The sequence below is a fragment of the Natator depressus genome, chromosome 1 (genome assembly GCF_965152275.1).
Source record: "Natator depressus isolate rNatDep1 chromosome 1, rNatDep2.hap1, whole genome shotgun sequence".
NCBI lineage: Eukaryota > Metazoa > Chordata > Testudines > Cheloniidae > Natator > Natator depressus.
In genome coordinates, this window is record NC_134234.1 from 228,606,984 (window position 1) to 228,634,488 (window position 27,505).

Below are 27,505 nucleotides of genomic sequence, written 5' to 3' on the forward strand. Positions count from 1 at the left end.
CAGTGTGGTATTTGGTATCTGTCCTATGACAAGGAGAGTATTGGTGACCAGAATTACAGCGAAAAATCTCTAGCAGACATTTGGGTGCTATATAAATCACTAAATGAATATTAAGAATAAAAAGAAATTTGCAATACTGGCAAAGGAATCACGCAGTCTTAAGTTTGTGAAAAACATGAAACTTTTGTTTGTTCTCGCCTCAAATTTTTTGCAGAAATGAAACGTCTTATTTAATCCTCTCTTGTGTCTTTGTATGTGTAATCTGGACTCTTTGGGAAACAAAAAAGCAACACTACCACACATCAGAGAATGTTTTACTATATAAGCCTTGAATATAAGCCATACATCAGAGAATGGAAAGTTTTTTTTCATTGATTTCAGAGGGTTTTGGACGTGGTCAATCATCTGCATTTCTTTGAAAACGTACGGAAATATTCAGTGGCCATTTAGGAAGGCATGATATGGAATGAAATTATTTTAAATATGTTTCATTTGTCAGTTTTTGACTGCTGTGCTTATAAGGATAAAATAACACATCATTTGCAAATGGTAGATTTATTAGATTAAAAAAGCAATGATGTATTTAAAAGCAAAGTGATTTTTGGCTCTGGTTCATAAGAAATATATTGAATAATATATTCCATCAAATGACTACTGTAGACTTGTTTTTGTAGCCTAAACATGCTTAAATGGGGACAAAGGGGACTGCATGACTCAAGAGATTGGGAACGGAATAGAGAGCCATTCATCTCTAGGTCATTGGTTCACATCCAGTCCAATTAGTAATGTGACTGAAAGTCACTTCCATCTGATGGCTCATGTGAATGGAGTGGGTGGAATCAGTCCAGGGTCTAGTGGATACATGTGCTCTTCCCAAACGCCACTGCCATAATTGGCACAAATCGATGGGTTTGGTTGGCAGACTCAACAGAGAGGCAAAGGATTAAAGTGGATTGGCAGGGAGACTGAACTGCCCTTTAACCCCCTGAGGTGGTCTCTGCAGGTTACAGCACAGGCACATCAGCAGGGTTATGTAGGGAAGCTTTCAGGGCCGAGATTCCTCCTGTATATAGCTGCTCTGTAAAGAGAAGATTCTAGTCTCCACTGCTCTCAATTTTCTAAAGTCTAAACTTGTTTCAAGTGTATGTGTTCCAGACCAAAAAGAATAACAGAGAAGAAATAGAGAGTTCAAATTATACCATTTAAACTAAGACATATTTACCTAATCTGAGAGTTTTACAATGTGTAAAATCCTCTGGGCTGCAATCAGTAGGTATTAACACTTAATTTGAACTGCGGGCATGTCTAGTATTAGTTTAAGCAGTCCCAATAATCCAGTGGTTTCAGTGATAGTTCAGTTCACTTTTCTAAATCCCATAATTCCAGGCAATTGTAGATGTAATTAGAGATTTATTGACAATAAACATGGATGTGGCGAAGCAGGAATAGTCACCAGACAGACTCCTTTCTCCCTCCTCCCCCTCCAAAAAAAACTAACTCTAGAGCCAGGGTTTATTTCACGTTTTTTTCCCCTTCTCCTTGAGTAAATCAGCCCACAGCCATGTGTCTGAAGTGCTCGGGTTGATCTAATCAGCCTAAGAATGTTCTTTTAATTTACTTCTGCTATTCCAGCATCATATGATATAAGTGAAACTGCTCTTCAGACATCGGCTCCTTGCCTCAACTGTGCAAGTCCTGTTAAATTAAATTGATTGACCTGAATCAAGGAGGGGGGGAAATGACATTTTAAAGGAATATTGAGGGCTTTGGACCTACCTTTTAAGGAAGACCTCACGTCCAGTTTAAAGGTATATTCCAGATTTGGAAGAAGTTTCCCATTCTAGTTGGTAGCAAAATTATTTTACAGAGCTGGACTTGAACCAATTGCCAGGATATAAACACCCTATAGTCTGGAGAAAGTTTGGATGCACTCTGAATTTGGAGACCAGGGGCTGTCTCTGTTTTTTCCTAATCCCAGTGATATTACTTAGCCCTGGAGCTGTTGCCATTGTTTCTGTGCTGAGCCTATCTTAACTGCCTCTTCACATTTCCCAGCCACCACCATTTCGCCTCACCCATACTGGCTGTGCACTTCATAATGTGAAAAATAAGTGTACTACATTGACGCAGTCCAAATATTTGAATATACTGTTTCATGGTACAATGATTACACTAGAGCTAAGGTGCCCTAATGAGCTTTGCAAAAGGGAACTGATTGGCAAATCACTACAACAGACTGTCAAGTTGTCTCTTCCGAGCAATCCACAGATTTAATGAAGACTTTATTACCTACCCTTATTGTTAGCTGTGTGAAATTAACCCTAATACATTAACAGTATTTCCCACTATGATCATGCGAAGTTATGGTCAGAAGGTATGTTGCATGATTCATTCACTTTGGTAGGTAAACTGGCCAAGGAACCAAGCTTTGCTCGGGTTTGTTTCTTGACACATAACTGATTTTCCAAAAGGGTTAACATTTCCTTTTCTTCCCTTTCCAGGCACGCTTTCTCCATTGTTTTCAGTCCTCCTTTGGATAGCACTGGCAGTCTGTACAGCTATGCTGTTTTTCTTCTCCAAGCCTGTTGGTATCCGACCCTTTTTAGTGTCTGTAATTCTCAGGTCTATATACACAATAGGGCTTGGGCCTACGTTGATACTTCTCGGTGCTGCTAATGTAAGTACTTTAAAACTAGCATAATTTCCATTTCCATAGAAGCAGCAGTATTAGGGCCATACTTTAAAAAAGCAAGGTCTGAGATCTGTGTACTGTTTCACATCTGCTTTTGCACACACATTTAGCATGACTGGGTTCATGATCGTTCTAACAAGTATCTGTATAACTTTCTGTTGAATCACAGCAGCTTTATGTTATATCAGAGCTGGGATGGGATTGGGTAGCTGCAAGCTGGCCCTGTAGCTCTAACGTGCTGGTTCAGAAGTTTGATTGAATCATTTTTTTTAAAGGGTATTCTAACTAAAAATAAAGTTGCAAAAAAAAAAAAAGAGAGACAGTCCCGCAGCCACTGAACGTGGATTACAGTCCTATTGTTCATTTCATGGTGGCATTTCTACATACTGTAGCGCTGGTTCAGTTCCAAATTCTTTGCAAAGATTTCATTCTCTAATTGTGTTTTAATGTTTTATGGCATGAAAGAAGCCCTACATAGAAATAGATCACGTAGTAACGATGTACATTTTGCCGTGACCCCAGGGAACTGATCATTGTATAGATATACTTCATATATATACTGTTCAATCAGACAGGTATTGAAAGTACAAAGCCCAGAAAGGGCAAGTTGTTAGAGGCATAATCAGCTTCTTAAGATGAGCCAGGGAACTAAAAGAAAAGGGCAGGAATGTTATTAAAAATTCAGTATTTCATTGGAATCAAAACATTTCCCAAGTCCTGATTCTGTTTAACTTTCAAGGGACAATGCCAAGATGCATACAGTGGTTGTCTTTAAAAACTTTTCAATTTGGCCTTTTCAAGTAGATAGTGTTATTGTGGTATTTGCATTAAACCCTAACTTCCCTGTAATTAGTAAAAGGAATACCTAAGAAATTGAGCAAATACTGACATAACATTTAGCTACAAAGATAACTGAGAAGTTTTAAAAGGAATATTGCTGTACACAGAGGCACCGACTTTTTCTGATTCCCTAGGGGGTGCTCCACCCCCACACTGTGCCCCAGGCCCTGCCCCCACTCAACCCCTATCCCCTAGGTCCCACCCCTGCCCCACCTCTTCCAGCCCCAGCGTGCACCCCGCCCTCGCTCCACCTCTTCCTGCCCCCGCTCCTTCCCTTTCCCCCTAGAGCCTCCTGTCCGCCGCTGAACAGCTGATCCTCAGCAGGCGGGGGAGGGAGGAACTGATTGGCAGGACCCACTGTTGGTTGCTGAGCACCCACAGAGTTGGCACCTATGGCTGTATATGCAAAACAAATTTTGGAGAGGAAAGAGCAGAACCAAGAATTCCATAGTAAACAGCAGATCACATTCTGATCTCAGCTCTGCTTTCTTAAATCTGGAACAACTCCATTGACTTTAATGGAGTTATTCCTGATATACACTTTATAACTGAGATCCAGTTCTGGCCCACGCTGTCTAAAACTATTGGCATTGTATGCAGTGCTAAGATGCAGTATTTTTAATTTGAATGTACACTGTAGGGACCTAATCTTGCACCCATTGAAATCAATAGGAGATTTGCTATTTACTTTCATGGGACAGGACCAGGCTTGAGGCTACCAAAATAAAGTCACTTAATCTATATCAGAAGTAATCTCCATTGCATGGCTTTGTTTTCTTACCTAATGTGTAAACATGTGTATGCTACACATGTCTGACACAGAGCTATATATATAATAAAATAAAATGTGAATGACAGTTCACCGGTTTTTGCACCTAAAGAGTGTTAACTCTGATTTTGCAGCACCCCTTAAGTATTCTATATATTAAATATAGAGAACAGCTTTAGTAACACTATCGAGGTGCCCAGTCAATGTGAAAAAACTGCTAATGGTGGCTGCTGCAGAGTAATGTTGTTAAATGCGTTGTGCGTGCCTTATGTGACATTACGTAGTATCCATGTGCATATTTAGAATAAAGTGGAAGGGCAAGACAAGGGTTTTGAAGGGGCTTTTGTGCAAAACAGCTCTGCAAACAGCTAGTTAAGTCTGGCCATCTGCACTTGTTGTCTCTTGTCTTATGCTTTGACTGTGAGCTCTTTGGGAGCAGAGAACGTCCTTTTAATCTCTTTGTACACTTGGCGTCCTGGTCCATGACTGGGGCTCTGAGACGCTATCACCATATGAACAGATGATGCTAATATTGTTCTGATGTAGTAAACCTAGTCTTGTAATCTCCCCCCAGCTTTGTAACAAAATAGTATTTCTGGTGAGCTTTGTTGGAAACCGTGGCACATTCACTCGAGGCTACAGAGCCGTCGTTATGGACATGGCCTTTCTCTACCATGTAGCGTACGTGCTGGTCTGCATGCTGGGCCTCTGTGTCCATGAATTCTTCTATAGTTTCCTGGTGAGTATGTGCCGCCGGGGAGCGGGAGACCTTGCAAAAATAGAAAATACCATTACCCGTGCAGCTGTCTTTGATTTCTTCCTGACAATCATGCCAAATCATGGGTATTTTTAGCATACCGTTATGTGGCTGCCCATTAGAAGCTACTGTTTTTGTTAGGACTTATTGCCTGTGTTACAGAGGTCTGTCTACACATTTCATTCCAGAAAATCATCAAACTGCCTTCTCTTTGCCCCCATCCCTCCCCAATTCTACGTTTGTATGCTGTATCCTTTCCACTACCCTCTGTCTTGTCTAGTTAGACTGTAAATTTTTCAGGACAGGAACTGTCTACTACTCTTTATTTGTACAGTGCCTAGCGCAATGGGCTCTCATTCTCAGTTTGTCCTTAGTCAGTAGGTAATAAATGTAATGAATTATTTTAATAAATTGATGGGACTGTTTTGCAGTTGGTATGGGATGCTTCTGACAGGTAGCCTGAAGACATTTTAAATATATTTTCTTCAATTCTACTGACACAGGTAGAATTCCTTTCATGATACAATACAGGTGTACTGAAAGTAACTCCATACAAAATATGATCTTGAAACTCAACTCTTCAAATCGAAGAGCATTTAAAAAAGCCCTTTTTGATGCTCTTAAGTAGTTTTTAATCACTTTCATTTTATTCTGTGGTGTGTAAACCTTTTGGACAGATTTCATAAACCCCTGTACAGTTCAATGGCTTTCACCTTTCATTATATTCAGTTTTCTGAACAATCGAGTCTGTCCAGTAGTTGCAGAGTTTCATATAGATCCTGCTTTCAACACTAAAGGGCTTCAGTTCTTGCTCTAGTAAAACCCCTACTGAAATCAAACTTTCAAAATCTAGTTCTGTGCTTACATATATCCGTCCTGTTGTCACTAAAGTTAACAGGAGTTGTGTTAATATGTGAGGACATAAGTAGGCTCAATGGTGTAAATTTTCAAGATGTGGTACAGACTCTCTGGATGAAATCTTGGCTCCAGTAAGTCAATTGCAAAACATCTATGGACTTCATTAGGGCCAGGATTTTACCTAGTGTTTTAGCTGCTGGTCCCCTTTAAAATTAATGTGACTTGTTCCTGAAACGATATATAAGGCCTGGCTTTAAAAATGTATTCCTGAAGACTCTATTATTTGTTATATAGGGTGGGGTTTTTAAAAGTACCCAAGTGACTAAAGAGTATATGTCCCATTGAAAGTCCTCACCCATCCCACCTGTAACTCATTCATGCTAGTGAGTACTCACATTCTCAGTGTAAGAGACCACTAAACACCGTGTAACTAAGAGACAGATTCACCAAACTAGCAGTTAGTTTTAATATTGGAGATTTTTTTTTAAACCAAAAGAAGTGTGAAATGTAAGCTTTGCATTTGGGGGGCATAAAACAGGCAGTAAAGTCTATTTGTGAAAATCTGTCTTACAGCGTCTTTATTTGGTATAAATTCAACTGTGATCAAACTTTTAGGTAACACCAAAATTATAAGCATAGCAAACACACCAGATGATACAATCAATGTTCCAAGTGACCTGTATTGATTTAGAGCAGAGGGGGCTTACAAGACATGAAAGGGTGTTCTGTTTTAATTGTTTATTCTCCCTGGATGTAGGATTTTACACTAACAGCAGGGAGACAAAATAGAGACTGTAACTGACCACCTATACACAAGGCGTTAAAAGAATTTTATATTGTCCTAAGGTCACTATGTTATAATAATGTTATAATATGGATTACAGTAGCTGCCACCGAGGTGGTGTGGAATCAAGAACGGTCTATCGGGAGGGGAGGTTGTCCATGGAAGGATCTCAGTCCTAAGATAGAGACTTCACTGTGAAAAAGTTTAAGAAATACTGATATGACTAAGTTTTTGCTGTTTTTGAATGGCAAATGTCCATGATTCATTCATGGTATAATTGTAAACATTCCCTAGTTACTTACACATATTCACTTGGTAGTGGAAATACTCAAAACTTATTTTTGTTCCTAATTTTTTTCTCTGTTGTTAATCCTCTCACAAGGGTGTGGATTTCCGATCTCATGAATTATGACTAATACTTTCTACTATGGATGATTCTGATAAATCATTCTGTGTCATCTCATAGCTGTAATCTGTGTATTTTGGAGTTGAAATACATATATTGAAGATAAGACCCAAAGAATTTTAGAACACTAATACAAACCAGAATTATAAAAGAAAAAAGCTATAGTTTCTTGAAAGGGATTCATCGTTATTGTTATGTTTAGGAACTTGACATTGAAAAAGTTATCTTTATGTATACTCCCCTTAAAGTTAAATCCTAGCAACACAGGTGATGCTACACAAATAATACGAATTTTACAAGGGTTATACGAAACAGTAAAATTAAATTTTACTTTTTCATAACGAAGTACAGCCTGCTGACACATGTGTAACTTTAAATACCAAAATAGCACATCACCTCAATGGACTGTAGGTTATTCACGTGCATGTTTGCAGAATCGAGGGCTTAACTATGTGTGTGTATATAGTAGATGGGCCCAAAATGCAAAATTTTAAATCTAGATCTGGACTCTTCTGCATACCATGGGGACATTGGGATTTTGGTCTAGCCCATTATACTTCTGGGGGAAAACTACTAAGTTTGGATCCCGATTCTGAATGTTACCGAAGTATGGATCAGCCCATATCTGATGTATACTATTCCTCTTATTGGTTGTACAGTAATGTGTGTTAATAAAGTTTATCATGCCAAATTCTGCCCTCTGCCCACAGATATCAGTGGGAATTGTATGTGCATGTTTCTGAGGTCAGGATTTGGCATAGGTGTATTTCCTGAGTTGAGGAGGTGTTCCCAACTAGCATCTGTATATTGTCACCTTTATTTGGATTTTCCTGTATTATATTTTTTCTAGCTGTTCGATTTGGTGTACAGAGAGGAGACTTTGCTGAATGTCATCAAAAGTGTTACCCGAAATGGCCGCTCCATTATCCTTACTGCAGTGCTAGCTCTCATCCTGGTCTACCTCTTCTCCATCGTTGGGTTCCTGTTCTTGAAAGATGACTTCATCATGGAGGTGGACCGGTTGAAAAACAGAACACCTATTGCAGGTATTGCTTTTACCTCAAATTATCATCATCCTGCTGAAATTTAGCATTTCTATGAGGATAATTCTGCTCCCTTTAAAGTCAATCTGAGGGTTTTTCCATTGACTTGTTAATAGATTAACTCTAGTAGGTAAAATTATTCTGCATAGGTTTGTTTCAGACATAGGCTCATCTATTGAAATATTACTAAAATATCTCACAAGTTAATTCATTTACTTTTTTCCTATTCCAATTCATGTTGGAATTTAAGAAACATTACACTCTTCACTATTGTTTGAGAAGAGTAAGTCATAGTAAGTTAAATATAGCTTTTTAATACATCTTGTACACAGAATGTATTGTTTTATGCATGTTGCACTATGCTGACGTATACCATTTTAACAGATTTAGTAGACGTATGACTGATTTTTTTTGTTTGTTTGTTTTAAATCACCAGGTGGAGATTTATTGTTAAATCTACACCTCTCATGTATGGAACGTTCATAGAACTTCTGTTAAATACACTGCAAGTTCTATACACAGACTTCTGGGGTAAAATCCTGACCCTAATAAATTCATGGAGTCAGAATTTTACCCTTAGACCAAAAAATATGGGCTTATGACTAATTCCCTCAGGGGCTGATCCTTGAATGCTTGAGCACCTGATACATAACAGAAGGCACTTGGCACCTAGCAGTATCTAGTCAATACTGCACATGCTCTGTACACTATCCAAATGTTCATAACTTTATTTCAAAACTAAATGTGTTCAAATAAGGCAAAGTTCATTCAGGATACTGAGTATACGAAAGGAGAAGTATTAATAAAGCCATTTTGGAGCTGTCTGACATTAACTACACCTTGTTTTCCATATTTGGATCACTTTAAAAGGTTGAGTTGGTTTACACGTAACTTCCAAGCTGAAATCAAGAACTTGAAATTTAATTTCAGAAGGTTCCTGTGACCACTATTGGAGACAGGATACCTAACTATATGAACCACTGGTCTAGGGTGGCAACCCCTATGTTTTTGTGTTCCCCTTGTTGGGCTCTGTGGAGATTGTGTGTGTCTTGTTGTGTTCTTGCTGGCATTCATACATGAGAATCTAGTCAAGAAAATATACGGATGATATTAGAAGATGTCAGGTTAGCAGAATATTGTACAGCAAAAATTCATTTAAAATGTTAGCTTAAAGCTCCTTAGGTGGGAAGAAGTCAAACTGAATCTATTTTCACTGCTTAAACAGCCTACTATACTTTGGACTAATTGGACTGAATGATTTTTGTCATCATTTTTGCTCCTTAAACTTTTTGCAACACTGATTTGAAATGCAGTAAATTGTCTGCAATGCACAGGGTGAAATTGGTGTTCAATAAAATCAAGCTGATGTACAGTGTACCCACTTTGGGAATGTTAAATTAGTGTTTTACTCAAACCCATACATATTAACAAATGAGTACCAAACTGTGTTTTTATCCTTGAAAACTCTTAAATATTCTAGATTCAGGAAGACTGACTATCAGCTCAGTGTCCTGCTTGTCAGCCTTTGTGAATAATTTATCTAATGGTTTTAAAACTGACATTATTTTCAGATCTGACAGTTGTCTGTTGCTTTGAATACATTTTGTTCCAACTAGAAGTAGCGGCATTTGATGTAATGGTGGAATAGCTGTGATGTACTGTAACTGTAAAATAGTGTGTAATTCTTCCTTGAGATCGTTTTGAGCTGTTCATGCTGAATGCTTTCTTTCTGCTGTGATCTAATTTGTTCTTGATTTTTTTTTTAAATAAATCAAGAATTCATTTCAAGAGATTTGTGATTTTAAACTTTGTGTCAATGCGCTTGGTATGTCTAATAGATGTACTTTACAGCATGTGCCTCTTGATCAATATCCTGCTTTTCATTTTGTCAGGTATTGGTGAAGTTCCTACCACAACTCTAACGTCCATGATGGAAACATGTGCAAAAGAAAATTGCTCTAATGCCTTACCTATTACCAACCCAGGTTAGTACAAAAGTCCGCCATATTGTGATAAATTTAAAGTAGAAGTGTTTGTAAGTTACTATTACACAGGAGAGGCTTTTCTTGTCAGGAAAATTGACTATCATTATTCGAAGTCAGAAGTGGCCACATTTTTCTACACTGACAGCTGCGCTGGCAACTTGCCTAGAGTGCGAGTGCTTCCCATACCGAATTTCCAAATACACGGACATTTATTTGTTATCAAAATCAAATGCTGAATCTTAATACTGACGTGTGCAAATATCTTCCTTCTAGCTGAGTTCATGGATCACAAAAGCCAGTAGCTGACCAGCTTTATCCTTCCCTTGAGTGAGAAACCAGCTGTGAGCTCCATCTTAAGATCTCATAAGTTGGTCTTAATAATGCAACATACACCACTGAATGCCTGGATATACTTTTTCTGCAGTCCTCATCTCAGATGCAGTTTAGCTTGAAGAGCTAAGTTAGAGGGACATTGTCAGCATGAAATCTAGTCAAAATTTTTTTTAAAACTTTAAAAGTTGTTTCACGTACTATAGCCCTCCACTACTTATGTGCACTAAGTGACTTTTAATCTCTCCTGTTGCTGAGAGAGAAAAACTGAGGAAACTGACTATATAGGGGAAATAGTGAACTAGTTTGCTTATGAGACTGTTATGTGAGGTTGTGCCAAAAGCCTTACTAAAAATCAAGATATATTAAGTCTACTGCTTCCCCCCCAATTATGAGGCCAGTAACCCTGTCAAAGGAGGACGTTAGGTTGGCTATAACTAAGTGCTTACAAATTATTTAATAATTTGTTCCAATATCTTTGCAAGTATCAAAGTTAGGCTGGGGGGGTCTGTAATTCCCCAGGTCCTCCTTGTTCCTTCTTTTTAAAGATAGGTGCAATGTTTGCCCTTCTCCAGTTCTTGGAGACCTCACCCTGTGCCCCATGTGTTCTTGAAGATGATTTCTAATGGTTCCAAGATTGCTTCAGCTAGTTCCTTAAATACCCAGGATGAATTTCACCAGGCCCTGCTCACTTGAGTATATCTAACTTGAACCTGTCCTTCCCTGTTCTGGCTTGCGTTCCTTCCCCCTTGCTGTTAATATTCATTGCAGTCACCATTAACCTTTTTAGTGACGACTGAAGCAAAATAGGCATTAAACACCTCAGCCTTCTTGATGTCTGTTATTAGTTCTCCTTCCCCACTAAGAAGTCGACCTAAACTTTCCTTTGTATCTCTTGATTCTACTATATTATAGATCCTCTTTCTATTGCCTTATGTTCCTGGCTAGATGTGACCCATTTTGTGCCTTAGCCTTTGATTTTCTCCCTACCCTGCTTGTGCTGTTCTTTTCTACTCATCCTTAGCAACCTGTCCATGTTTCCACTTTCTGTAGAATTCCTTTTTAATCTTCAGGTCATTAAAGAGCTTCTGATGGAGCCATATTGGCATGTTACTGTTCTTCCTATCTTTCCTTCATAGTGGGATAGCTTGTTGCTTTGCCTTTAATATTGTCCCTTTGAGAGTGCCAGCTCTCCTGAACTCCTTTTTCCCTTAGTTTTTCTTCCCATAGGACCTTACCTACCAGTTCTCTGATATCATACTATTATTATTACGATCTCGGAGGGAAGATTGACAAATATCTATACCGATAGTGTATTAGTGCCATAGGTCATTTGGGTTCAGGGACTTACCATCCATTACTTTGCCTTTCTTTCTGCTAACCTGTATTTAAATCAATATTGATAGAAGGCATTATTCGTAATGTGAATTTTGGTTTACTGAACAAAGGGTTTTCAGTCAATCAAAGATATCTCAGAGCCCAAAGTGTGGCACCTTCACAGTAATTTCTTACATTTACCATTTCAGTTAACCAGGGAAGTGGAAAATTGACATTTATTAAATTGTGTTATTTCTGAAAGCCCCACACTAAAAACCAGCACATGGAAGAAATGGGAGAAACGCTGACCTTGTGCATCCCAAAGAGAGTAGGGCCCTGTGCACTTTCATGCTTATGGCCCAACCTACATCTTTGTAGCCTGGCCGCAGTGACTCAGCAATTCTGTGGCATACATAGGAATAGAACGCAGGTTTCCAGGCCTCTATTGCCCAATCCAATACCTTGAGGTCAGTGGGTGTCTTTCGTTTACTTCAGCGGGCATGCTCTTAGTCCTGTGCCCTAACCCTGATCACTGCTAGAATGAGTCACACATAAGCCAGCCGCTGTTTAATAGCTGGAAGTGATGGCATTACTTGGTTTATATGTGCGTATGTAGGGGAATGATTTCACGAGAGACAAACTTCTGAATGTACCTCTAATTCCCGTACATCATGTCTCTCTCTGTCAGCTATGCACTCAGGGATCCATTGAAGCCAGTGGGAGTACTCGCATGAGTAAAGAGTATTCTCATGAATAAAGCTTGCAGACTTCGGATATTAGCGGGGTTACCTGTGGGAGAACAAATAAGGATTCTCACCACCTCTCTGTCAGGTTAAGTGTATTGCTGTCAAAAAGCTATAATGTTGTGGCTTCAAAATTGATAGGGATGATAAATAATTACAGCTGTAGCATGATGAAAGGCAAATTACGTTAGCAGCCACTTTTTCGAATAAACAGAGTGTCTATTGCTGTGTTGGGAGTGATCAGTTGATGCTTTGGTTTACAAGCCTTTCTTTGTTGTGGCTGTAGGTGAGGAAGAAAAGGAGAATGGAATTGAGAGGACCTGTGACACTCTGCTAATGTGCATTGTTACAGTATTAAACCAAGGCCTGAGAAATGGCGGTGGTGTGGGGGACGTGCTAAGAAAGCCTTCCAAAGATGTAAGCATTTGTCTAACAGAATGCAAGTATATTTTCTCATGTGCCTCGTGAGCTCTGAAATCAACTTTTACAGGATATAGGAAATATTTTTATCTAGTCAACTCGAATGTCACGCAGATGACTTATCAAACATAATTTTAACATACCGGATGGAATGCTCAATGAGAAGAGCAAAAGCTCAAGGCAATGATTTTACATGAAGAAGGGAACGCCAGGTGCTAGTTACCTTTCTGGCAAGCTGGAGCATATTATAACCTTCCGAGCAGTGCTAAGAATTGTTGCCAGATTGGATCAGTTTCCCATTGCAATAGGAATCAAATGCAAACCTTTGAATGGGGTTGATTGATGATATATGTCAAGACTCTCGGTTGTGGCATATCAGGTTTATGGTTAGCTGAGATTTAGTCTAGCATTTGCGTTGGAATAGATCCTATTATTTACTCATATCAAGCAACATACTCTAACAAAGGCAAAAGAGAATTTCAAATACGCCAATAAACTTCCAAAAGTTAAAAAAGCAAAGGGGACTTGCTTTTGTTTTAATGCAATACATTTAAAATAAAATTAACAACTTCAACAAAATGACTTTTTAGTTCAGAATGCACAGTATGCGCAAGGACACCATAACAGCCCCGTGGTTGGTGCTCTGCACTGTAAAGCTCAGGGCTAAATTCACAAGTATGATCTCTTGCTAACCAAACACCGAGGGACGACAAGCACTGCAGCTATAGAGCACTCAGTTTTGGGGGGAAAGAGCTCCTTATGTTAATAATAGTAACCTAGGTCCTGATCTGTAGTCCACTGGAGTCACTGCCCCCGTCTGCCTTGATGGGCAGAGGGCCTTATGGTTCTCTTAAGAGTCCAATCCAGCCTTGCTCAGAAGGAACATTAGTGCAACATGGAACCAGGAAGATGGGGAATGTTGGCAGCAATAGAGAACTACAGAAAATCCAAAGAGGAGGGGATAAAAGCATATAAAGCCAAATCCTGCTTACTCTGCTCACGTGAGTAACCCTTTTTGGCTTCAGTTAGACTGCTGATGTGAGTAAGGCGTGTAGGGTCTGGCCGAAGACATGCATCTGTGCCTTGCTTTACTGTAGCTAATATTTTGAAAAAGTACCTGGTGGTTTAATGTTTTAGTTGTGTGCTATTTTTATATCATACTGAACCCTTCTTATTGTTTCAGGAGCCCTTGTTTGCTGCCCGAGTTGTTTATGATCTTCTGTTTTATTTCATCGTCATAATTATTGTTCTGAACCTCATCTTTGGAGTCATCATTGATACATTTGCTGACCTTAGGAGTGAAAAACAGAAAAAAGAGGAAATCTTAAAGACAACGTGTTTTATTTGTGGTAGGTGCTATTGAGCTACAGTGGTATTTGGTGGGGAAAGCAATAAAACAGAATACTGCTCCATAAATGAGAGAGAGTCTGAAGGGCAGTCATCCCTTGGAAACTAACTCTGTAAAAATGATGGAGTGGGATTCTACATTTATTCCTTCCTGACAGCAGTTTACAAGTCAAAAGATGACTTTTCTGAGTTCCACTTGGGATCTGAGAGTCAAGCTGTATTCATCCCGCTGTTTGCACCGTCACCAATAATGAAGGCTCTGCAGTTGGAGCGCAGCTATTGATTTTGTTGAATAGCGCAGCAGATAAAAATACAACACACTCTTCTGTAGCAGTACAGGCTCCACAATGTTAATTGTAACACAGCCTGTCCACTTGATAAGGAGAAGTGACTCTGAAGACACACAGGAGCAGATAAATTGAATAAGAGGTGTCATTACATACAACTTTTCTGACTGTGATTCGCCCTTGCTGGTGCAGAGATGCACATCACACCTCCACATGAGGGAGGGAAGCTTTAATCTCTGCTCGGGTCTCCATAGGAGAGCAGATCGGGGAAATTGTAACAGATTAAATAATTCCATGCATCCCTGTCCTCCCTGGCCATGACACTCGGCCACAGTTTCTAATCTATTGCACGAGTGGTTACAACAAACAGTTTTTCTCATGATTTGAGCCTCAATCCTGCAAAGACTTACATGCATTTAACTTTAAGCACACAAGCAGTCCCTCTGAAGCTTCAGTAGGGCTATTCACATGCTTAAAACTAAGCATGTTAATAAATCTCTGCAAGATAAGGGCCTATGTGGCAATACTATGTGTTAACTTACACAGCTCATATCTATAGTCTATTTTTTGCAGGATCAAAGCCAACGCTTGTAAAGTACTTTATATACCTCAGGACAGAAGGCACTATAAAAGTGTAAGATATTTAATTATATTGTTGTTGTTAAGAGGGAATATCATGAAAGAATAAATATGGGGCTGATAGAATTTTGCCAGAAATGCTTTAGTGTCTCGAGGTCTTGCATAGCAGTCACTGTCTGTAATTATAGCTTTTAAATTAACATCCTTCTCTGACATTTTCCAGAGCTTATTTTTACACAGGCAGTGAAGATAAATGTTGATCAGGTGGAATATCACATTATGTTTTGTGTCTTTTGCAGGACTTGAGAGAGACAAGTTTGATAATAAGACCGTTTCATTTGAGGAGCACATAAAGTCAGAACACAACATGTGGCATTATTTGTACTTTATCGTTCTGGTCAAAGTGAAAGACCCAACCGAATACACTGGTCCTGAAAGTTATGTGGCTCAAATGATTGTGGTGAGTCGTGTGTGTGAGCTGTGCTTTATGCAGCTGAAAGATGTTCCTTGCAGATATAGCGGGGATGTTTTTTTCTTAACAATGAGAAGCTTTGATCTCTATTTTTAAAGACATTTTTATACGTCTGCAATGGACTGTAGCAAAGCCCAATCTCCATCATAATGAACAAGAAAAAGGCTACAGTCTTTACATTGGCTCTCCTGCTCTGTGGGTTCCTCTCATTAGCCAAACCAGCCCAAAGAGCATGGATCAGAACATCTGCTACTGCTCCTTTGTCCAGGATCACTGGGCTACTATCCAGCAAAATGACCCCTGCTGAGTAACAGAATACAGGGTCAGCACTGAAAACTAGCTCTTTCCTACTCCTCCACTGAACTATTAAAAAGACCAAGAAGAGCTGCTGTGGTGATCAGAAAAGCTGGAGGATGTCCTGTGCGTGGCTGCACCAGTTTAGATTCCCCGGGGAATTACATTCCTGCAGCTGCCTGGCAACCTAGAGGGAGCCATTTGAGGGAGAGATGGTAACGTTGCCATGGCCACCCTCCCTCCAGAGGTTTCCACTGGGGAAAGTAGATTTCACTTGTAGTCAGGAATCCAGAGCAGCCCCACTAGAGGCGGTTGTTCAGGAGATATGCCAAATTGGCACAGCCCCTAGCTCTCCCTTCCAGATTTCCACGGCTGGGGTCTTCCACTAGGATCTATGGTAGCAGAAGCTGACCTATGAATATGACCAAGGATTGGTATATTTATATCCCAGAAAAGGATGTAGGCAAGCGTGTACCAGGCCCTGTGTGCATTTTTCATTCTCTAGAGCACCATTTCTTCTGATGACTGGCTGATCTGGTGGTGGTGGTGTTCAAGCTTTTAATTATATATACTGCTCATTTTCACTAGCTGACTTCACTTGCTATATTTTAGTCCACAACTCACTTAAGAACCTGCTTAACTTTAAATGTGTGAGTAGTGTCATTGACTCAAGAGCTTAAAGTTAAGCAGGTGCTTTGCTGGAATGGAGTCTTGTTGAATATGAACCACGTAATGGTATCCTGAGATGATACGGGAATGCATTGGGCAGTGACAGAAGAGCAGGCATGTACATAGGAATTTCAAATTGTCAGCGACATCCCCGACTGTGAATGGTGCAAGGAAATATTGAATCTGTACTTTCCGATAGGGTGGAAAGAACAGAAAATCGGAGTAAAACTGTCCACTCTTCTATGTGGATAAATCATTTGAACATAGTGGCAGAAGCCTTTAAAAGTTACCCTTTGATCTGTTTCCACTTTATCCCAGTGGAAGTCGGTATTTTAAATCATGGACTGACAAAATTATAGGTTAGAGTTCTCTCCTGTACAGTTTCCTCTCTCCCCTTCCAACAATTTTTAATTTTTAAACTTTGGAAGTATTAATATTTATTCATAGTACATACGTTTATCCTCTGATGCCAGCAGCTGGATTTTTCCAGTGCAATGCACTAATGGCGGGTGCTCCAGACTCACATCTCTAAAACATTAACAAAGGCATCAAACTGCCTTTAACCTCAAGTGCTGAACCGATCAGTTTGAAAACCCCACTCCTGTGCCGAGAAGCAGATGGCTTAGCTTGTGGAGGAGTCAGTTTGTTACTGGGGGGATTTTTTTTTTGAATGGGGACATATTGTTTGTTTTTCATGGGGGTATTTAAAAGCAATCATGACTTCAGTGTAAGGAGGCTGCTTCATGCCAGTGTCTGCATACTGCTGACAATGGGGGAGAGAGAGAACTGTAGGCTATGATCTAGGAGAACATTCATAGTGCAGAGGAGAGAAAGGAAGTTGGAGGTAAAGAAAAGAGATGCAGGTGTTCAAACGAGACGTGGTTGGAAGATGTTGGGAGAGAGGGCAATTTATTTCTCTCTCTGTGTGAAATTCAATTTCATTGGAAACTTTTTGGCCCGTTCTAGTTAAAATGTCAAGATCTGTACAACCACTCCAGTGGCTCTCGCTGTGGAGGGAAATACAAGGGCTATTAAAATGGATATGCAGCATGGGAGGGAGAAGTTCTACACCTCAGCACTATCAAGGTGCCAAGCACCCAGTCCAGCTAATTAAATTGGTGTTGAGGAGCTGATCCATTGCCCTCCATCACATTTTTCCATTTACAGACAGTCAGCTACTGAAGCTGTCCAAAAAAAATCACCAGCTGTGTAAAACCCAGAGAGGGATATGAACATAGTTATTAGCTGTGTAATGGGGTGAACCGAAAGCCTGAGTCCTCACATTGCTGAACTTTGAGGCTCAGGCTGATCTCGAATTGTATGAAACTCAGACCTTTGGGGTATCATTCAGTGAATGCTGAGGGGTAACGGAGCTTAGCTTCAAGTATCCTTCCTCCCCCCACCTCCCAGCAGGTATGGAATAGCTAGGTATTCTTTATTTATTTAAATAGCAATGGAAAGAGGATACTGGAAACATTATCAGTATTGCACAATCGGGGGTGGAGGAGAAGAGTACAACATTTCTGGCTGTGCTTGGACCAGAAAATGAGATTGGTTGGTGAGATTGATGTATCTTAATCTGTGTGGTGACTCTCTTCCTTCTGTGTCAGTTGTCCAGTGCACTAGCTGTTATGGGATCTGGTTAAAGTATTGATGATATACTTAAAGGAAAGACCAGATGTGTTTGGTTTTTTTTGTACTAGGCTAAAGTTTGGCAAACATGATGTCAAGAAAGAAGGGAAGTGTTTTCATTTGCCCAATTCCTTAATTAAAGCTATAGCTTGTCTGGTGGTGTTTTATACTCCTGTTAACTCAAAGCACAGGTTTGTAAGACTGTCTTTTGCAGGTAGTTACTGCACAAGTGATGAACATGCAGATTAAAGCTTAAATTTTCAGTCCTTTCTTTTATGGGCATAAACTGCACCCCTGAAACTTAAACCCACATTTTGGGACCTGCAAATAAAGTGGATGCAAAAGTTTGCCACAGTAGCCATTGCATTCATTCCTAGCAAATCAGGTAGATATGAATTAAGCTACTTTATTGTTGTGGGATTAAACAAATGCAGACAAATTGTGCCCACAAAGTGGGAGACTAGATTTTCTAAAGCTAGCCCTGAAAGTTCTGTGGTGCAGGTGCACTGGCCACCATTCATAGCAAGTTTCATAACAGTTTTTACGAACATCTCACTACATGTCATAATATAATTATGTAGTTATTGCTTATTTACACAAAATTATGTAATTAGTATAATTACATAATCAGCTAAATTCTGCTCTAAAAACCAAAGTGATTGAGACAGTCAAAAGCACAGGCAAAGAATGTTGGGTTAGGCCAACTACCTAAAGTAAGGGAATCCCCGGTGAAAGATTATAGGCCCTATCCTGCTCCCCTTGAAGCCAGGGGGAGTTTAGGCCCTTCATAGCTAGCTGTAATGGGATACTGCTGTAAAATTTCCCATTTCAGCTTGCTGTTCATGGACTTAAAGCATGAGCCTGGGGTGAAAATTATAATGGTATTGACACTTTTGTTGCCAGAAGTGCAAAGCTATATGTAATATAAAAACCCATGAAAAATAAGAAAGCAAATTTTGAGGAGTTCTCAGAACAAGTCACATCAAACATCTCACATATCCTTCTATAAAATCCCTTCCTCCCCTGTCTTTGAGTTACAGTACTGCTACCTCCTCTAAGTATGTGTTAGCTGAGCAATGGCAACGTACCCCTGTTAGGCATGCAGCGATTCTCCAAAAAGGGCTGTAGTTTTAATGCACAGACACCCACTCTGTATCATCTGAAAACTTATTTTACATATGGTTAGATGAGGTATGATACAGAGCTACTAAGCAGTGCTGTAAACCTGTAGGCAAGGTGAAACAAGGTACCCAAAATGTGTGCATCATTTTTGTACAATTCAAGAAACACAACTACAGTTAAGGTATTGAAATTAACATAAACACTAAAGTGTTGTTTATTGGTCAAAGCTACCCAACATGATAAGATTTGTATTGATTTTGGATGGGCAAGTTTATTTCCCCCAAGAAATGATGAGGCAAAAATGGCAAATACCAACATTTTACAATTTACGAACATAAAATGTTTTCACATTGGCTATTCTTAATTGTCAAAAAGCATCTCACAAGTCAGTCATTTCCCTCACACTGCAGGTTGTGCACCAGTTGCAGTAGATTGCACAGCGTAGGGGATAGATAATATGAATTCCTACTGTACTACTTCTCCACTTGTAAGCTTTTTGTACATACAATGTAGCACCTGGGCTGCCTGCTAGGAAGTTTGAGTTTGTTGATGCCTATGCATGCACTACTAGCCTTTGAAATGGTCTAGAAACCAACCTTTTATTTCACTGACACTTATGCTCTGGTCCGTGTTAGCAACAACAGTACTCACCTTCATATTATGAATATGCAAAAGCTATGAGAGGAGGAGTGGCCTGACATGAAATAGTGAAGGCAAAGTCACACCTCGGCCCTGAAGAGGATGTTATAGCTCTTACCACCTTTGTCATATCAACAATGTGAAACTCATTTGACCCTGTATCACATCCAGGTGCGCTTAACAACATATCTAGTAGCTTGCATGTAGCAGCAGCAGATGTTGGTGAAGAACAAGTGGACAGATTGAGAGGTGTACTTGATTGTGACGGGACATAGTGCTGCTTCAGTCCAGTCAAGAAATCTGGCATCAAAAAACATTTGCTGATATGGCCAAGAAGACCAAATTGAAGTTTGGCAAGAAAGGGACAATCACAGGAACTATCATTCCAGAAATTGTTTTCTGCAGAGCCCTTCCCTTAGCAAGAATCAGAGGTGCTATTTCAATGGCAGTTGTTCTTAGTCACCCAATAGGACTTGTGTCTATACCCCTCCTCCATGCTTATGGAACAATAAGATGGACAAAGTTGAATTAGGGCATCAGCTGGACGAATCCGTGAGCTACGAGCAGTGTACAGCAGAGATGCCATGGCTGGAGACAAGTTTCACACATTCAGTGAATTGGCTGCTGAGTACTTGAGGCACATCCTGTAAGGATTTGACAAAGCTAATTTTGTAATCAACATTTTTGACAGATGTGAAAACTGCAGAAAGACAGTGCTGGATCTAAGGTTGGATGCAAGAAATACCAGGTTATTGGTAGATGCCCAGTGCCTCCATGGAAGAAGCTTCTAAATGTGGCATCCAACAAGCAATCGCTTATAAAATTCTTCTGTGAATATTTCATTCAAAATTCACCTGAGTGTAGGAGCACACCCAAAACAGACACTCCTGCTTGCTGGAGGTTTTGCCAATGGTGAAGTAGCAAAATCCATCACCAGTAGAGGTACTGAAGAAGCTCAAGACTTCTACAGTACTCAAGAGCAAGCAGACAAAAAGATGTTTCTACATGCTGTATGTGCCAATATGGCTTTTGGTGTCAAAAGGAACCATAGCAATTAGATCATCTGATATAGATATTTTGATCCTTGCTGTTCACTACTTCCCAAAAATGGAAGACCCAACACATGGATTAAAAATAGGCATCATTACCAGCACAATGAACAAGCCCCACTCCATACCTGTGCATGCAATTTGTGACGCACTCACTCCTGACTTCTGCTGCATGTGCATTAACAGGATGTGGCTGTGTCATCCCTATTTGGTATTGAGGAAAAAAACATCTGTTTGATGTTGTCAAAAGAGAGGAAGCTTACCACTTCAGAGATCTTGCTAAGTTGGGAGAGAGTGACATCAAGCCACAATTTGTGCAGCAAGGAATGTGGTAGCAGTGCTGTGTGACCAGAGCAAGCCCCGAACTACTTGAGCCTCAGTCTAGCCATCAAAAATGTACAAGTCACTGGCTCAATTCCCACCAGTGAGGTCAGTTTGGAAGAACATGTCAAAAGAGCATTTTGGCAAACAAAGAATTGGATGTCTTTGCACATAGGTAAGCTAGATATTGGATCACCATTGCTGCATGGATGGAAAAATGTTGATGAACCACTTCCTGTATTCTTCAAGGGCCCCATGGCATCTGAGCTTCTACAAGACCTTATTTGTGCCTATACCACTAAGGGTCATTGCAAAATCAACCGTGTCTTTGTCAGAACAATTTTCCCTGCACAGAACTGTGTACATGCCAAGGCAATGAAGACTGGTAACTCATGCACTGAGACCGAAGTGATGAACAATGCTGTTGACTAGAAATGTCAGCAGCACTATTGCATTTCACTGCTATCTGTACACATTTGTTATTAGATTTACATTTTACCTTTTAGATTGTGACCTCAAAGCTATCTAGTTTTATGTCTTGAAATAAGTCATTTTAAAAAAAAAAACACACTTTCAAATATCTGCATTCCTTTAACATGTTGGTATCATTGTTTATCCCCATTTCTATGGTAACAGCACCATGTGACAACTCTCCATCATACTTCATCTTAAAGTAGACAAAATAAGCTTTCAAATGGTATGTGAGGGTGTAGTGAGTGGGTAAAGAGGGTAAAATTAAGTTGAACAAATTGGTGGTGTCTGCTGCTCACCTGTGTCTTCAGGCCTCAAAAGTGCCCTCAGATACTGCCACCATCAAAGAGGATTGAGCCCCAAAGGCAGTTGTCAGGTGCTGCAGGGTGAACAAACTTCCCTTTAGAGGAAGTAGTTAAAGAGATTACTGAAATAGAAGTAGGTAGAGCAGGAGAAAAAAAGATGTTCCAAAAGAAAGAAGAATGGGGTTCTCAAGGCAAGCCACCATGGAAGAGAAGAAGTTGTGGAGAAAGGGAAGAGCTGCTTTTTCCTCCCCAATTATATTTAAGGTTGTAATAAAAGAGTGTGTGTGTGTGTATATAATATAAATAAAAGGGGATGCTTAGTTCATAGCCAGCCATAGTGGCCCCTCCGGGTTTAAAGTGTAATATCTATGGGGCAGTAATACTCAAAGCTTTGACTTCCAGGATTTCTGTACCCTGCTGTCAATCACTTTTTCAACTCATGGGGCAGTAGTTGTCCTGCTAATTCTGTACAACACTCACTAGATTTTATTATGCTCTTCGATTGCTAAACACAAGCCAGTAGCTGAGGCAGAGTCCTACACCTGAAACAGAGAAACTTCAGCATATGGTGATACTGCACAACAAACTTAGGCCTGAAAGACACTTTGATGGGCTCACTATAAAAAAGTGTGTTGTTCAATTCTCATAAATACTAGTGCACCTCTAGGTTCCTGATCCAGCAGTGCATTGACTTTAATGGGATTATTCATGTGCTTAAGTACTCTGCTGGATCACGCCTACGTTGGCTTTATGGGATACTAATAATGCATTTTACCTTGAAATCCGGCCGCCTTCCATAAAATTTAAAAAAACCCACAAATGTTATCGAGGCATCTGTGGTAAGAGTGAGACTTATGTATATATCATAAAGCCATGCAACTTTTTGCTTAATTATTTTTTAATGACTGATAAGATGCATGCCATACTTAGTAATTAGTTACCACAGTAGTGAAACCAAATAGCACAAAATCCTGGTGTTAAATAAGATCTGAGGTCTCACTAACAGAGTAATTTCCAAGGAACTACCATAGATTTTTCTGCAGTGGGTTTTCATAAAATAAGCCATTAAAGAAATCTGCCTAATTTTCTAACTTGGACACTTGTTTTGTTCCTTACAGAACAGGAAAAGAGTTAGCATACACAAACCCATAGAATATCAGGGTTGGAAGGGACCCAATGTCATAGAACCTAATAGAATCAGACCTGTGAGTAAAGTTATAGGATTTGTTTCAGGTGGTCTGAGAGCAGGAGATTCTCTATTTATTTGTATATTTCTGCAAGGAGTGAGTGAAACTCACATGATCTCAGAGAGAGGGGAAAAACCCACCACCTCATCAGGCACCAGATTCAAGCAGTTGCAATATGTGGTCCCTCAAATGCAAAAAAGGTATACTAGCTCCCCAGTTTAGCAGGATGTTATCCAGTTCAAGCATGTGTCAAGAATGAGGCGCCACTGATCTAGGCTACTCTTTAGGGGTGTTCCCCCACCTTGTACTAGACGTTTTCCCCAGAAAATAACTACTCCATAAGATCCCATTACTGTGCAGGGATCCTATCCTCCAAGCATCTTCCACTCCCATCCAAGGGGCTCAGTCACCCCTTGCAGAATTGTTCTCCAGTCAACCCACAAATAGTTTGCTGACCCGGTGGTGTGAGACAGAACAGCTCTGCTTGACTAGATGATGAGTTGATTAGACATGGGCCCTTCAGAATAGGATACAGGAGGGTAAATTAAGAAGGATTCCATAGGCTAAATCTTATGCAAATTATTTCCAGAAATCCAAAATTAGCAATCCCCATGCTGTTGGAATTTAAGACAAAGGGCCTCTTCCCTTTGAAGTTAATATAAAAGTTTATATTATCAATGGGACCAGTATGCAATCAGGCTCAACTACAGCTGTCATACTAATTTTTCAGCAAATAGCTTTTGCCTTACACACCTCTCTTGCCGCATGGCACAGGCAGAAGTCAAACCAAGAGTTTGTGAGGGGGGGTTAAAAAACAAAACCACTTCCTAGTAGAAGAGAGTTATCCCATTGCCTACAGCTATAATGAAGTCTTTAAAAATAACAGCCCTGAGATTTTTTTTTTTCAGGGAACAGAAACAGTGATTTGAGATGGTCCAAAAAAGACTAGTTGTTCCTGGGCTAACTAGTGGTAGAGTGGCACAATTCCAGGCTGTCTATTATTTTCTCTGCATTTGAAAGACTAATAATGCCTGTCTAGTGACTTACACTAACAGGCTGTAAGAGGCTTACTTCACCGTTTGGCCTTCAAAACTATTTCTGCTATGAGAAATCCAGGAGACTGTGCCTCGATTTGGGAACTCAGATCACCTTCTCCCCACTTCCTCCTGCCAATCTGCCAGAGCCCAGGCAGACCTTCCACACATGTGGCAAAGCTCCTCTTCTTTAAGGCTCTTGAGGAGGACGTAGGCTGAGGTGGGCATAGTTATGGGCAGACTTGTTTATATTGTGATTGTAACTTTTAGGATAGACATCTTGAGAGCTGGTTTGTCTCTGAGCTATCCTGAAGACCAGAGAGAGTAATACTTGGTGGTTTGGATCACTGCCCAGTGCTAGTGATATATTTTCAGAAGTTGACACTAAACAAAATTACATCCTTTATTTTCCACTCTGTTGTGGGCAGAAAAAAAATTTACAGAGTCATATCTCTCTGTTTAAGCTTACTGAATTTGAATAACTTGTGTCTCATTGCACCATTTATCTTTCAGAATCTGCATTAGGCGTTGTGTGTCAGATTTTTCTATTTGGTTGCCAGGCTGGTTCATGAAATCTCTCTCTCTCCCCACTTTGGTGGATGTTTATATGATAAAAAGCTAAGATTATATCTTCTCCTTTATTAAAGATGATGTATAGCATGTAGAAATCAGATTACTTGTAGAGAAAGAAATCAATCAGGTTGGCAAATGGTATCTGTGGGACAAAGTGTAAAATGTTGTGTACAATAGTTATTGCAAAAACTTGTTACGATGGTTAAAAATGCTGTATCAAAAACAGGAACCTTTTTGTTCAATTGAAATGACAGTGATGTATTTTTCACATCATGAAGCCTTGCAATATTACCAGCACAATTGGCTCAGAGGGCATTTTGAGATAAAAGTATATATCAGATTGCAATTTGGATGCAGCCAATTTATATATACTAGAACCCTCTACAGTCACCCTACAAAATTCAGTTGATCATGAATTGTATTACAGTTTTGAAAACTTGGTATTGTAGCTTTAAAGAGGCTCCAGAACAAACAGGAAACTTTAAATGATATTTAGTGAACACCCTTTTTGTGTGCAGTATTTTATTTACACGGGATTAAGATTTTCCTGTTTTGAATTTCCTTGTCATGATTTCACTTGCAGTACCCAACAGAATAACTCTGGGTACGTGAAACTAAACAGGTGGTTGTTCTCAACATGTACAATCTAGTCACATTTCCAGTATAGAACTATTTCAATATTGATAATTTTTAAAACAGAACTGGGTAGCAGACAGTTCAAATATCCTATGTTTGCAGAAAAAGAGCTAAACAACAGTATCAGCTGCTAAAGATTCACAAGGTAACTTGTTTTTCTTTTATTGATCTATGTTTACAACATCTAAAATAGAACATCATTCAAGATTTGAGTGAGTAGATATTTTAAACTGAAGACAAACTTTTTCTAGTTTCTGAGCACCTCCCGAAGTTAGTGCGGTAGATGATGCTTGGTATGTCACAGGAAAACACCCAGTGCCTTGCAGGATCTGCCTCCAATGCAGGCATATCAGGCAAAACCATCAAAGGTACCTCTATTTGGCCTTCATATGTGTGCAGGGACCTGTGGATACAGCAAATGAATGCACAAAATCTACATGGGCCAGTGGCCTGCACATTTGAAAATTTGACCCAGCATGACTTAAAGTTTGTCATGGTGCTTGGTGTCACTTTCAAACCATGAGGTTTGAAGTAAACACAGGATTTTCTTCTCTGCTTTGAGTGGTTAGGCTAGAATATCTATGTATGATGATTATTTTAAAAAATATTATAGTTCTGTAATCAATAGAGTTAAAAAAAAAGTGTTGTATTTTAAATTTGATATTGCACTAAGTATCTATGTCAAAATGGGCCCAAAGCCCAAAATTCAGATCCAGATTTTAAACAGCGTTTAGGAGTATCTCAATTTGGAATAATGCCATTGCAGTTAAGGGAATTATACTGGAATGGAATTATTCCAAATTGAGATATAACCTGTGCAACTGAGAACAGAGTCAGGCCGGAAGTATCCAACAGAAAAGTCTTCAGCTGTGTTTTTAAATTACCTAGAGACTCTGCTACACGAAACTGAGGCTACAAGTACTCTGTTTTCATCTTTAAAATGCAAACTGACTGGGCAAGAGAATTAAGGTTAAGTGTAAAGAATATATATGTGCAAACAAGTATGAAACCAAAAGATTTACTCAAAACTTTTTGTACAATAGTGGATAGCAGCAAGATTTTATACCTGATCTTTGTTCAACTGTATCAAACCAGTACTTCCACTGACACTAGCTGGCAAATGTTTTTGGCACTTCCTGCAGAGAGGCCAAGGATTGAATGAATGTATACAGAGACTACCTTGGTGATCTTTCCAGGGCACAGGAGAAACCTATTAGAAGGCTGGCGTACAGAATGCTTGCATGGCAGTTACCCACACAAAAGCTGAGAAAGTTTGAATCGTGTCTACAGTCTTCTCATTTTGGCACCTTGCATCAATACCAAGTCAATGATTTTTTTTTTAAAGTAGGATATTGAGTACACTAGTACAGATAATTTGGTAATGTGTGAATAGCAAGAAATGGCCCAAGCAGAAATATACAATAGGAGTCAATCCAACCAACCAATGTATTCACTAAAATGTTCTGCTGGAAGTGGGTGGAGGGGAATGAAGTTAAATTAAACCTACATGATTTAACAACAGGACCAAGTTGAGTTGTAAAGGACAATTAGAGAGCCCTATGTACTTTTCCACAGTGATTACATCACATTACCTGTTCTTCCTCTTTCTGGTGAGGAAGTTGAAATTAAGGTGAATCATATGCATGGTACATTAAAAAGCTCTGAATTTAAGGATACATGCATTTAATGCCAGAATATTGAAGGCACATCCATGTGAGTAAAGTGAGAGCTAAAGATGCATTTCAGTTTCAGATGTAATAAACTGTTACTACTAAGCAGAAATTTACTATATCTACATACAGGCTATGATTTACCATTGTGATTTGTACCAACATCTGTTTTAAAAACCCAAGAACATTTATCATCTAATGTCTAGACCAGATGTTGTTGCTTAGTGTATAAAAGCCAGGGATTATTTTAGAATAATTTAGTTAACTCTAATCC

General features: G+C 39.5%; 1 protein-coding gene across 1 annotated transcript in view; it reads left to right on the plus strand.

Annotated features, from left to right (window-relative positions):
• ITPR2 (inositol 1,4,5-trisphosphate receptor type 2) overlaps window positions 1-27,505 on the plus strand; it is a 337,337-nt gene that overhangs the window by 292,937 nt on the left and 16,895 nt on the right. Inside the window, exons 49-55 of the mRNA XM_074937228.1 lie at window positions 2,502-2,677; window positions 4,876-5,040; window positions 7,957-8,152; window positions 10,042-10,134; window positions 12,811-12,941; window positions 14,128-14,293; window positions 15,457-15,617. Coding sequence (XP_074793329.1) covers window positions 2,502-2,677; window positions 4,876-5,040; window positions 7,957-8,152; window positions 10,042-10,134; window positions 12,811-12,941; window positions 14,128-14,293; window positions 15,457-15,617 — 1,088 coding nt within the window. The remainder of the gene's footprint in view (window positions 1-2,501; window positions 2,678-4,875; window positions 5,041-7,956; window positions 8,153-10,041; window positions 10,135-12,810; window positions 12,942-14,127; window positions 14,294-15,456; window positions 15,618-27,505) is intronic.